This window comes from Petaurus breviceps, unplaced genomic scaffold (assembly GCF_028583685.1).
Source record: "Petaurus breviceps papuanus isolate PSGF00001 unplaced genomic scaffold, PetGlider_PUasm1.0 90700, whole genome shotgun sequence".
Classification (NCBI taxonomy): domain Eukaryota; kingdom Metazoa; phylum Chordata; class Mammalia; order Diprotodontia; family Petauridae; genus Petaurus; species Petaurus breviceps.
The window spans coordinates 5309148-5323469 of NW_027187315.1; the positions used below are offsets into that span (position 1 = coordinate 5309148).

General features: G+C 35.9%; 1 protein-coding gene across 12 annotated transcripts in view; it reads right to left on the reverse strand.

The window, feature by feature from the left end:
- Positions 1 to 14322, reverse strand: part of CASK (calcium/calmodulin dependent serine protein kinase) — a 490128-nt gene that overhangs the window by 151148 nt on the left and 324658 nt on the right. For all 12 annotated transcript variants that reach the window (XM_069065716.1, XM_069065725.1, XM_069065724.1 and 9 more), the window contains 2 exons: positions 9265 to 9440; positions 1951 to 2073 (listed from right to left, as the gene is read on the reverse strand). In XM_069065716.1, coding sequence (XP_068921817.1) covers positions 1951 to 2073; positions 9265 to 9440 — 299 coding nt within the window. The remainder of the gene's footprint in view (positions 1 to 1950; positions 2074 to 9264; positions 9441 to 14322) is intronic.

Below are 14322 nucleotides of genomic sequence, written 5' to 3' on the forward strand. Positions count from 1 at the left end.
TTTGGACTCTTGTAGCATTTTTGCTTATACCATCAATCTGACAATTATGAATTTCTTTGTATTACTGTTCTGTCATATGTAAATGTCTTATCTCAGTGCCACTTGACTGCATGGCAGTGACATTTTCCTTTTTGGTGTATGGAATTATGAAGTCAGGCTTTAAAAGTAGATAGTGAATTTTCACCTATACCTAATTTTATGAATACTGAGTAAACATCTTTTCTGCTACCAACGAATAAAGACAAAAGAAATACAGAAGAGTAGGAAATTATTATTTTGATCAGAGATTTTGTTCTTCAACAGAAAAAAATTGAAGATGACAATTTTTATAATTCTTTTAAAAAGAATAGTATTATAAAGAGAAGGGAAAAAATCCCCCCCCAATTAAATTTTACCTATCCTAAACACCATTATCCAAACTTATGCAATAATTTTTCTGACATTGCAATAGCAAAATTTTCTTCATGTCCTAATGAAGTATCATATTATAGTACCTTGCAGGTCAATAAATATTTGATCTAAATAGTAAACAAATATTTATTGAGTATTTACTTTTACTTTGTGAAAGCTTAGCATTAGATGCTGTTAAGGACATAATGGTGAATATTCCCTGATCTTAAGGAGCTTATAACATAGTTAATTAAATAAGCCATGCAAAAAATAAATACAACAGAAGGTAGAGTATAACAGGTATACAGGAGAGATACAAACAGAATGCTGTAAGAATTCAGAGGCAGTGGCAAAGATTTGCAGAAGGCTCCATGGGAAAGTTGGCAAGGCATTTCAGCAAAGCCTCAAAAGCTCAGCAGTATTTCAACGAGCACAGATCACAAGAAGAGAATCAAAGGAATAGGGAACGAGATGAGTAAAGGTAGTTAGGTATATAGGCTATAGTCAGAGAACAGTGAGGAGAACCATTTCATTGGAGTAAAATGTATATCTGAGAAAGATTTATGAAATCACTACTACATATAAGGTACTGTGCTAAACACTTGGGAACAAAAGATGAAAATCAAATAGTCCTTGTCCCCCTGGGGCTACCATTCTACTTGGAGGAGTACAAAAGGAGTAAGACATGAACACATATAAGTATAAGACAAGGTATAAAGTGAAGGTGGTGAAAGAAAAATAAGTCAAACAGCTTTTGGTATATTCAAGGAGTAATAAGGAATTAATAATGTAGGGGATTAGGAAAGGCTTCATGGTGAGATGGTACCCTTGTCTTGAAAGATAAAATTGCTGAAAGTTGGGGTGGAAGAAACAGTGTCTTTTAGGAAAGCGGAATGAGTTAGGTAAAAATAAGCTATCTAGTTTGTCATGGAAGAAAGAAATGTGACATAAATTTAAAGAGGTAGACTAGAACAAGAATATAGAATACCTTAAATGTCAGTTCAAGGGGCTTACATTTTATTTTAGATTTACTATGGAGCCTCTGAAATTTTTTGGACAAAACTGTCTTGGAAATATTTTTGTTAAGGATGGATTGGAGTGCAAAAAGCCTATAAGCAAGAAGACCAGTTCACGCAGGTGAAAAGTGCTGAGTGAACATGGCAGTAATGTGAGAATGGAGATGTAAATTCAAGAAATATATTAAAATCAACAAGAATCAGGGATTCACAGAAGTTGAGAATTGGAAGGAACTGCAGAGAAACCTATACACAAAAGGAATCCCCTCTATAACATATTCAACAAGTGATCACACAGCCTCTAATTAAAGACCTGTAAGGTGGAGGAACCCACCACCTCTCAAAAACAGCCTATTCCACTTCTGGAAAGGTCTAATTATTAGGAACCTTTTCTTGACTTCAATACTTAATTTGCACTACCTCCCCCAACTCTTTTTTTCCTCCTGATGACAGATAAGGCAGAATATAAAGCAGGTGAAACAAAACTCAAACCTTTCTAAGCATAGAGTCCACTGTGTGAAGTTCTGACTCCTTTTTTCTTTACCTTAAGCCAAGGATGATTAAGTGCCTCATAAACTGTTATCCTTTCAGCTGGATCCAGCATCAACATTCGGCGGACCAGGTCTTTGGCACTTTCAGAGATATGGCTCCACTGCCTGGGATTCATCTGAAAAATATTAAAGATGAAATAATATAACTAATTGTTTAAAGGAAAGAACCATCCTCAATGGCTATTAGTCATTATTAGTCAATTAACTCAATATTAACAATGACTATAATTCTATAGTGCCATAGTGTAAATAAAAGTACCAAAAAAACCCCCAAATAACCCAGAGCCCATCCAAGGACTTGCCTTGTAATGAAGCAGAAGCAGAATACATTTATTCCATTTTTGTATGCATGAAGCATATACTTAATTAAAAAATCTCTTAAAGTTTGTCCAAATGTTATATAAACTCACATATATTCAAAGTCTATACCAGGTATAGTACTTACACTCCTTGTTTCCAGTTTTTATTTTCTATCTAGAAAACAACAAACATTTATTAAATGTCTACCAAATGTAAGGTATTGTGTTAGCTGCTGGGGTCACAAAAACCAAAATGATGGTCCCAGCTCTTAAGGAGCTTATGTTCTATGAGAATGACTCTTCTCCACTAACTGAAGAAGAGAAGACATGGGAATGCTTCAAAGGAGTTGGGCCCTAAACTGAGCTTAGAAGAAATACAAAGCAGAAATGAAAGAGTGCCTGCCAGAGATGGGGGACAGCCTGTGTGACTACAAAGAAGAGCCAGGGGAGAGAAAATCTAACTTTGGGAACAGACCACTTTGGTTGGAATTTTCGGAAGTATTTCATCTTCTATAGAGGACTTATGGGAGGATACGAATGTTAAAGGATGTTTTTTTTTTTTAATTACAGTGTATCCCCTTTCAAATAGTAGAGTTTGAAATCCATCCATATTCCTTCCATCCTGTGTGATTCTTGTTCATGTCCTCCCATAAATCCTCTATAGAAGATGAAACACACAGAGGCTTTATCATTCCTTGTCTTTTAACACTGGATGTTAGAAGTACTAGCGTAGAGCCTGGGATATCCATGTGTTACATCTTTTGCTGTCACTATATAATCAACCCACCACCTTCCTTGTTTCTAGATTACTTGGATGATACTTGCAACTACTTGCTTAATGTTAATGTTGGTGATATGTTGTAGCTTACTTACAACCATGTGTCTCTCTACAGACCTTTGGATTACTTTCATTCTTTGGAAACTGGGGAGTTAGCATGTTAGAAGATAGGCAGTATCACCAAGACAACATATCATCTCAGGAATTTAGGGCAGTAAAGGGGCTGCTATGAAAGGCCTTCCAAGCCACCTCTAATACTGTTCCTCAGCACCCATAAGGTAATGAGGGAAACTTTGCTTTTGGGGACTCAGAGTAGGAGTTGAGTGACTGCACCATGTGTATTTCCTGCGTATGCCTTATCCTCTGCTACTTCGGGAAGGGTCTGAGGAAGGTGATATAATGCATGAGCTCAGTACCACCCTCAGATACCTGATCAGCATTTTATTTTTTTCAGCTCTGAGAATATAAGAACTCTAAGAGATGCTGGCCTTCTGGTAGTCAAAGGTGGATTAAAGGGTATGCTAATTTCATGCCAAGTCATCACAGGATCCTGGGAGTAGATGCCTCCTATCACCTCATCATTCCCCATTCTACAGCAGGAAAGTGCCATGGTCACACCTCTGCCTTATTCCCTGGTTCCATAGCCAGTATCTACTAAGCTGAGAATCCTCCCCCTGCTCCTCTCCATCTCTACTCTCACTTTGATAACTCTGGCACATGTCCTTCGGTGTCCACTTATTCCACTGTACCTTCTGTAACTCATGCTCTATTGTCAGACTTCATCCTACATCTCTTCACTTTACATTCCATCTGCTTGTACCAGTAGACATCCTGTTTTGCCCTAAGATAATGCTTTCCTGGTTACACTTTCTAGTATCAATTTCTCCTATCATACAAGGGCCAAGAAGAGCAAGAATAATTTTTTATTCTCATTTCCACTTCTTGACTGTTCCTTGGCCACCACGATCCAGTAACTTTTCTTCCTTTGAGATTCATTCCATCCATCTTTGTAACTTACCTAACCCAACTCCTTGTTGTAAATATTACATCTTTGAATTCATATTTCTTCTTTTCTCAAGGAGTTCAGTATCCACTTGAAAGCCTTCATCTCTAGTCCTTGCCGCCCTTATACTCAGTGACTTCAATTTGCTTTTTAGTGCTCTTTTGAAGAGTCTTATCTCAGTACAGCAATCTCTTAATCTCCTAACACTTAGACCTTCATGCCATCTTGGTAGCACACAGGAATGATCATATCCTTGATCAGAGCATAATGCACAACCATTGTGTCACCATGATCCAAATCTTTAAAATTCCTCTCTTCATTATCACTTCTTTCAATCTCCTCTTTTGTCTCACTCCTCCTAAACTTATTCTTCTCACCATGCTTAAAATTCCCTCCATTCGGTGTTCTTCCATTCTATCTTATGTTCTCTGGTCTCAATTCCTCCTTAGTCTTCACAATATAATTGGTCATAAAATCTATTAGCTATCCTTGAATCTCTTGTCCCTGCATTCTATTACCAGTCTCTTCCTGACACACTCTAAATCTTGGCTATCCCAACAAATGCATTCTGTTTCTATTATATGCTTTTGAACTTTCTGAGACACAGTCATCTAACCATGTCAGCTGAGCTCATTACAAACACGTATTATCTAGCCTCCACTAGGACCTCATGGCTCCATGGCAATGCTTTTAATCTTCTCTGATTGATTCTACAGGACTTTCCCCAACAGTTATTCCAAAACTTCCCATCTCTTCAGATTTCTTATACTACCTCCTCCATCCCAATCAACAGAGGATCTTGTCTCCTCCTTACTAAGAAAACAGGTGCTATCTGCTATGAGTTCCCCTTCTCCCCAACTTCTCAGTTTAAACCTCTGTTTCATAACTACTCTATCTCCTTTGCTTCAGTCTCTGAAGAGACTTCTCTGTGCTAAGTTACCTGTGATCCCTCTCCTTCCATTTTCAATCTTTCCTCATTCACTGGTTAATTCCTAGTTACCTATAACATGAATGGTCTCCCTCTTTCCCCTGATTCTGCCATTTCCTCAAGTCTATCATCTTATGTCTCTTCTATCAAAGCCAAATTCCTAGAAAGGGATGTCATTCAGCACTTATATAGACTTACTATGCTAAATTCTCTACATCTACCTGGCTTTTAACCCTGCTACTAAAGGTCCAAGGTCTCCTACTGCATCCTGGGCCATCTCCAGTCGTCCTGTTCGATATCAGGCCATTGAACCCAGATGGCTCCGGAGGAGAAAGTGAGGCTGGTGACTTTGCACAGCCCTCCCTTCCTCAAATCAAAGTCAACTGCAAGTCAGAATTTCTCTGATGTCATGGTCCTCTTCGAGAATGAAGGACAAACCACAACCACAACACAACCCTGACACAGTGAAACAATTCTCTTGACTTAACAAAGATTTCTTATTATGTCTAAAGGTCTTTTCTCACTCCACATACTTCCCTTCCCTCCCCCCATGCCATCCTGACCACTCTTTTTTAGTCACTTGCTATTACTAAGTGTGGGATTATTCATGTCTCTAACTTGGTACCTCTGCTCTTTTCCCTGGATAATCTTTTCCTTAGATAATCACTCTATATACCTAGATGAGCTGATCAATCAAAAGTTCAATGACCAATTTTATGCACACAATTACCAAAACCTGCAATGTAATCTGAGTCCAGCTCTGTATCACCAGCTATTTGATGGACATCTCCACCTGGAACTCCTGTGGGATCTTAAACTCAGTATATTCAAAACAACACGTTCTATTTGTACCTCACCCATCCCCCAACCATCTTGCCCTCCAAACTTTCCTATATCTATTCGTGTCACCATCATTCTTCTAAGCATCCAGATTCCCAACCTTGAAGTCATTTCATCTTCCTCAAACTCCTTATCTATTCAGTTGCCAAATAACACTGTACTATTTATAGACTTTCTCTCATCTGTCCTTTTTTATTCAGTCAACAAACATATATTACTAAGTGTATATTATGGGCTGAGTGATGAGGGTAAAGGAAAAATCTAGAGAAAATACACTAGAAAAATCCCCAATAATTACAGAATTTGAAAGTTGGAAGGCATGTAAGATGCCAACTAGTCTAATTCACACCAGTTTAAGAATCTTTCTACAATTTAAAGGAGAGAATGTTCTCAGATGAAGAAGGGTGAAGGGAGATTAAGGAAGGCTCAACTTAAGCTCTCTACGCCTAAGAGGTAACATGGAACAGTGGAAAGAGGACTGACCTTAGTATAGAAGAGGCATGGTTTTAAATCTCAGCTCTGTATGCATAACTATGGCCACATGACTTATCCTTTCTCAGTTTCCTGATGTGGATAATAAAACTTGTAATAACTACTTCACAGGGTCACAGGTAAGAAAAGTGCTTGAAGTAATATATAAATGTTAAGTTATTGCTTTTGCAAGCCCTTTGGAATAATCAATCTACTACAATAATGTATGATGACACACAATTATCACTCTTTTATGGTGAAACTGGGACCAGAGAGATAAAGTTAGTGGTCTATAGTCACTGGGCAAATCAGTAATAGAATCAGGAAGGGAACATGAATCTTAATCTGATAATCTGTCTTCTAGAACATAAATGTTCCCTTTTAAGTTATGGCAGAAAAATGAATTTTGACATATATTGTATTTCTGTATACTGTAATGTAAAGGGTGTATTATGTTTCATTCTCTCTTTCAAATCCCTCTCTAAATATATCTATACATTAACTAATGTAGGTACTCTCTTCAGCAGCATAATAGGTTACAATTCATTCATGCCTTATCCTGAGTGGCTCTTGTCCTTACCTGCTTGTAAATTATGCAGTTAACTCTTTATGCTCCTAGATGACTGGCTGTCTCCTTTTCAAATCATATATCTATCTACACGATGATAATCAGTTTCTACTGCCTAGTTCATTATTCATAATGATGCCATCCTACTCACACCCATTGTGACTTTTTGGTGACCTACAATTTTAATTTTTTTGAAACTGTGACCACTCCAAAGTATATGGACTAATTAGACACACAGAAAAGGCCAAGTGGATTAAAAAAAGCCTACTGCCCAGAATACAATGTATAGTTAGATGGGCAACCTATAGAATAGGGAATACATCAGGGACAAACAGGGCAAATGAATGACTTTGGCTCAGAATTAAATGGGAAGGGAATGGGTTGGCTTACTTTCTGAAAATTACAATGCTCCTTTAATGACCTCAAACTTCTCCCAGAAACAAAAAGCAACATTAATAATATTAAGTGTTATTATATGGTTTTGACCACTACAGTCTCTGAGGAGTTAAAAATGAATATCACATGGGGTGGCTAGGCGGCACAGTGAATAAAGCACCAGCCCTGGAGTCAGGAGGACCTGAGTTCAAATCCAGCCTCAGACAATTACCACAAAAACTAGCCATGTGACCTTGGGCAAGTCACTTAACTCCAACTGTCCTCCCCTCCTCAAAAAACAAAAACAAAAAATGAATTATCACACAGAGGGCAATGAAGAAGCACATGGTAGGTGTGAACAGGCTGCCACATGTCACAAATAAGAAACTTTGATGAAGAACTAGATCAAAGGATATTATGAAGGAAATAGATGATGGAAAAAGATGGGTTGGTCACATGGTAAAAGAGGAATAACAGGTGGATAGTTTGCACGTTCCTTATATCTTTGCAAAGTCAGGAGAAACCAGGAAGGTTCCCAGCATGTTGGGTAGATGAAGTCTGGAGAACTGATGGTTGGGGATATGGGAAAATAGTGGTAAAGGATGGGAAAGTTCACATGGGTTGCAATCTCCATCCCCTGTAAGAAGGTACAACCAAACTGATAAGAGTTCAGATTTATTGTAGTATTTGAGTATAGGATAAAATAATATGAAATGATGTGCGGTATACTGTGTCTTACTAGAATTGCTTTAAATAACATTGTTGTGCAATGTGGTGATCATGTTTACAGTATAGTTAATATACTATACTGTATATAAATATACTATAATATATATATAATATATATGTATATAAATATACTATACTGCATATAAATAACACTTTTGTAGGTAATGGAGGAAGAAAGCAGTTCTGGCTAGGTATATAAAAAGCAAGTTTAAGCAACATACTCTCATACAGAACACAAAAAGGTTAAAAGGAATTAAGCTGATAAAGACTGAATTTAAGGTCAAGATGAAGAATAGCTAAAATTATATAGAACCAACATTTCTAACATAGCTTAACTATATAAAAATAGGAATCTATAAAAAATGAATGCTTTGACTTAAATTGCTAAACCATAACCAGTAATGTTTTAATCTTTTCTTTTCTGTATATCCTTATTGTTAAGTTAATTTTGGTTAATTTCAATCAGAGTAGGTAAGTTCTATCTTCAGGTTCCCAATATTTTAGAATGAGGGTGGGCATGTAACACTTTACCCAGGACAAAACTGGAAACAAAGGAAAAATTCATTTACAACAAATTCCAAGGTACTGTTCAAAGTCTTTTATTCATCAATAATTCTATTGTTTAAATATCTTTTTAAGTATCTAGAGTTTTAATTTTGCTGGAGTTTAGAAATCTATTGGTTACACAGACAACTTTGGTGTAATGGTATTGTTTGTAAAAAATCTGATCCACAATGTAGCTCTGTGAAAAACCCATGATGTCAAAACCCACTAATGGTTCCTACTCTAGGTTACTGGAGAAAACCAAAGTCTTATGAGAGCCTAATATTATGTGAAAGATCCACTTTAATAAGATGTGGTTTCAGGAGCACAGACAAAAGCTTGTGCTGACAAATTTAGGTGAAAAAAGAACCAAACAAGCCAAAAGTGAGGTGACTTTTAATCTGAAAAGTGAAATCTGAATAATAGATAACAGAATGGATAGTAAGGAAAGAGGGTAAGGAAAAACACTAGAGAAGTAATGTGTAAATCTTTCTTAAGACTGTCTTTTTTTCCTATAAACACGGGTAACACAATGACTAGCAAGCAGTTACTCAGGAGGGAAAAAATTAAAACTCTAGTTGTCCAAATGCATAGTTTTAACAAAGATATATCTACAACAAAATCCTGTTGACTTTACTAAAGAAAGTTACCAAGCTTACAGATCCCTGTGAAATTTGATCAATAAGCAAACTAAAAAGACAGAGTAATTTAAAAAATCATTTAACAACAGATTTTAACTTCTGTGGAAAATCAAATATTTATGTTTCATTTACCTTATATTTTCCTTTAATAATGCCTTCAAACAGTCTTTCCTTGGTTCCGTAAAAAGGCAAACAACCACTTAGCAGAATAAAAAGGATCACCCCACAACCCCAGACATCTACAGGTTTCCCATAGGGCTCTCTTTTTACCACTTCTGGGGCCATAAAATGAGGTGTTCCTACACGTCCTATGAGGAAAAACAAGCAAAAAGTGAGGTAGGTTTTATATTCCCAAACTGAAATTAATAGAGCAATAAATAATACAACAATCAAACAAGTTTTTATACCATTATTATTGTTTCTCCTTTTCTTATAAACATAGATTACCAAAGTCGAAAATTACTTCTTTTTTCATCTTTTGAAAGCAATGTAATTGCTGAAGGCAAAGACTTTATCTTCTCCCTTTCTGGTATCTTCAAAAGGACCTAAGACAATTCTCAGGCAAACAGTGGGCATTTACTTGTTGACTTGGGTTTAAGTTTCAAACATCAAGATTTAAAGATGTGAATTAAATTGTTAAATATATGAGGCACATCAGAAGGTGACCTAATGAGTTGGTTCTAGGAAAATTCATGAGGCACTTGATTTTGTCAGAACTCTTTCTGGATTTTAGATTTATTAAAAAATCATCAAGTAAAGCTTCTTTCTCACTTCCCCCCTCCCCCAGCATCCAGAGTTCCTATCTTCCCTATGAAAACATTCTTGAAAAAAAAGGTCTTCATAACTAGTCATATTTTTTCCTCAGACAAGCATGGGTGTGTGTGTCTGTGTGTGTCTGTGTTACTCTGGGTACCTTATTATCTCTGAAACCACATTAAGAAGGTAGTCACCTAAAAAGGTATCAAAATAGCCCTCGTTACTACTTTATAAAAGGCTAAGCTAGGTATTCAACTGTTACCTTAGATGGAAACAGAAAAGTTTGAGGTCAAGTAGGGTAAAACTATGATGTTTGATGCCTGGAAATTAAATTCTAGCAAGGGACTTAAAAACACTATAGCCTCAGTATAATGGCACTAAAGGTGAGACTATTATTTATTTATTTATCACTAATTCAAATGAAACATTTATAAAGTTACTATTATGTTCAAATGCACAATGCTAGCTACTGGGGATACAGACATAATTTATTCAACAAGCATTTACTAAGCACCTACTATGTATAAAGCACTGTGCTAGACAAAAAAATGAAATAGTTCCTGCCCTCAAGCTTACATTCTATTTTGGAGAAATAATACATGTACTTGTATGTATAGATACACATACAAATATATATATATATATACATATATATATACACATATATATTTCCGTACAAATTAGTCTATAAAATGTAAATAAAGTAAATTCAAAGTAATTTCTGGAAGGTAGAGAGAACTACACATTGGAGATGATTAGAAAACAACAAATACTTATTAAGTGTCAACTATGTACTGGGTATTCCTGATAAAGATGGCTGATCTTTGAAGGAGTCTAGAAATATCAAGAGGCAAACATGAGGAGAGAGTATATTCTAGGCTTGGGGAACAGGCTGTTGAGAGATATGGAGGCAGAAAATGAAACACACCTTTAAGAAGACAACTAAATGCAGGGATATATCATGCACAAAATGACAAAAAGGCAAAGGATTGTTGTCGACAAAACACACTAAAAAACCTGAGTAGGAAGAAACAAATAACTTTATTGGTGAAGATCAAAATGGTCTTCGTGGATAAAACAGCATTTGAGGTGGATACTGAATGAAGAGAAGAAGTATTTCAGCAGGAGGAAATGTGGAAGGTGGAGGCAGTGCATAGTGGGCAGTTGGCATCAATAGGCAGATATGAGAGAGGACAGGAAGAGAGCAGAGCTGAGCTAGTGGAACAAGCTGGCTCAAAGACAGTGATGGGGAATGGAATGAAATGAGCCTGAGAAGGTGAGTTGAGCCAGATTGTAGAAGTACTTAAAATACTGTGCCAAGTGTTTGTTTGTTTTTAATTTTAGGAACCAAAGCGAATTCTTAAACATTTTGGAACAAACCAGCGATAATGTATCATAATGATTGCTTTGGCAGTCATGAGAAGGATGGATTGAAGTGAGGTGTGAATGGAGATAGGGAGAAAGTTTAAATAATTAATTTTTAAAAAATAATTGAAATGGGGAAAGCTAGGTGGCACAGTGAGTAGAGCATTGGCTCTCGAGTCGGGAGGACCTGGGTTTGGATCCGGCCTTAGACACTTGACACACACAAAAAGTAGCTCTGTGACCTTGGGCAAGTCGCTTAATCCCAATTGCCCTACCCTCCCACCTCCAAAAAGAAAAAGAAATTGAAATGATAGATAATATAAAACTGAACTATGGTAACAGCAAGTATGAGCAGATAAAAGGTAGATGCAAGAGAGAGTGAAGATGCATGGAAGGATGTGAAAGATTATAGATATATTATATATATTGCAATTGAAAGTAATCTCTTTAATTAATGCTTTAGGTTCATGCAATACATCAATTGATGTTCATAACACTCTTTGTAACGCAAGTAGCAGAGATCTGAACCTCATTTTATAGATAAGGAAAATAAGTCCCAACAAGGTTGTTTTTCAAAGATTACATGACTAGCAAGTGATGGTGGTCAGGAACTCAAACCCAGATTTTCTCACTCCAGATATATGACTCTTTCTACTACACTATGCTGTATCTTTATAAAATTAACTGGTCTTATCTTTTATGTGCCATTAATTGTCCTTATATAAATTAAGCTTTACTCTTTAGGTCAGGGATTTTTCATCTTTTTGGCATCATGGATCCCTTTGGAAGTCTGTTAAAACCAATGCACCCTGAAAGAGATTTTGACAGATGCTGAATTGGATCCAAGGTGTACCCAAACTGTACTGAATACCATACTAGGCTAGATTACATTATAGTGAGGTTCATTATAGTCCTGTGTAGAAGTTACTAATTTTAGTTTCTGTTTCTAAATTATGATTATTTTAGAGAATGATTAAATTCAACAAACATTTATTAGTTTCTGCTAAGTACTAAATTATATAGCATTATTGTACTTGAGTGCAGAAATGTATGTGATATTTTCTTATTTAATTAAATAATCATTGTTTGGATTAAAATTATGGGTGATATATTACTAGCATGGATCGATAAATCCTAAGAAAATACTTTAGGAACTGTGTGCTTGCTCTCAAGAGATAAGTGTTATACTATTAAAACTAGCACCTGCATTTCAAAGGACATTTGCAATTACAGTTATCTAAGGTAGAACTAAAACCTAGCACTACTTTTTGGGGAAATGACTTTAAAAAGGACAGGGTGGTAGAATTATGAATCTTGCAACAGTAACTCTAAAAGAGAAGACAGTTTCAAATAGAGTAGGAGTATATCTAATTGAAAGATGAAATTATTATTCTTATGTTTAAAATATGTTCTATAAAACAAAATGTTATGGCTACCACTACAATATGGGAAAATATGACACTCCTATCAGTAGGTGACTAGAACCTTTCTTCCGGTACAGCAAGTGCTTAATAAATGCTTTTTTCTCTTCTGTTCCTAATCTTGGGGGGTCAAAAGATTAACCATTCAACACAGAACCCTGAGTGCTAATCTTATCCCACTCCAATCACTGTGTATTTATTTTGTATAGCTTCTGTATTTACCTGTAAAAATGCTGTTATTCCCCTAGCAGACTATAAGCTCCTTGAGAGCAATGACTGTCTCACTTTTTATTTGTATCTTCAACACCTAAGACACTGTGCCTGGCATATAGTAGGCATTTAATAAATGCTTGTTGACTGACTGCTTGATACATAGTAGGTGACTAATGAATATTTGTTGAATTATTTGTTGACACAGAACTCACTGACTATTATCCCACTTGATCATCAATACAAGCTGTCACTGATTTTGAGGAATCATAAATTCAAGTTGAATGCCAGACCAATAAGTTAACGGAGCCAGGTGGTAGAATAGACTTCACAGACTTCCAGGGCTGGAAGGGACTTTAAAAAATCCAACTGAACAGATGAAACTAAAATGAGAATCATAAAACAATAGGACTATTTTCAGGAAATTTCCTTTGAAACTAAAAATTAAATTCAATAAAATTGGCACATTTAACAAAATGCCTTAAAAGTTATTTCGAGAATCAGTTTGGTGTTATTCAGCCTGATTATGGCTAGGGGTCATATTAAACCTGTGATCTCTAACCTCCTTCTTAGAACTGAACATTTCTGACAATTTAACTTTTTATTACATTATTTACATAATATTATACTTTAAGGAAATGAGGTAAGATTAAAATACTCCAAAGCTATGGACGAAGAAAAAGATCAGATGAAGAAAAAAGCTACTCTGAAGTAGCAAAGAATAATTCCTAAATCCATAAAAAGTCTGACTTGGACTTTGCAATTGAAGTTTAAATATTACGCTTTTGACTGCTATTTTTTTTTTTGAGAATATGGTAACAATTGATAGCAACTGCTCATAATTTCCTGCAGGCTGCCTACCATTATCTAGACTTCTGATATTGATATTTGAAGAAAATAAGCTCCCTCCAGAAAAAAATTACAAGCAAAATAACGAAGGAAAAATCTCTCTTGTTTTTGGAAGACAAAGGCTCCCTTATCTAAAGGCATTTTATTCCACTATATGTTCTATAATGATGTCAATAATTTATACAAGTGTGAATTTCAGGACAGTAATTTGCCTCTCTCAGAAGAATCTACATTTAAAGTATCATCTCTCATTGTAGACTGATAGACTTTGTTCCCTATTAAAATAATTTAACACTCTATCTTTGAATAGTGCTAATTGTCAGTAGCTTGTCTCTCATATTTGGCCAGAGCTTGCCTTCCTCTCTGAAACTTCAACTCATTACTCCTATTTTGCCTTCCAGGACAAAATTAGAAATATGAAGTCTTATTTCCTTTCCACATGACAACCCTCCAAATCTTTGAAGTCAGCTATCATATCACTTCCTCACTCCCTTCACTATTTCAGTCATCCCCAGCTCCTTCAATGAAACCTCAAGGCATAGTTTTATTTCTCCCCTCATGTGCTATACCAAGCGCCTTTCTTAGATAC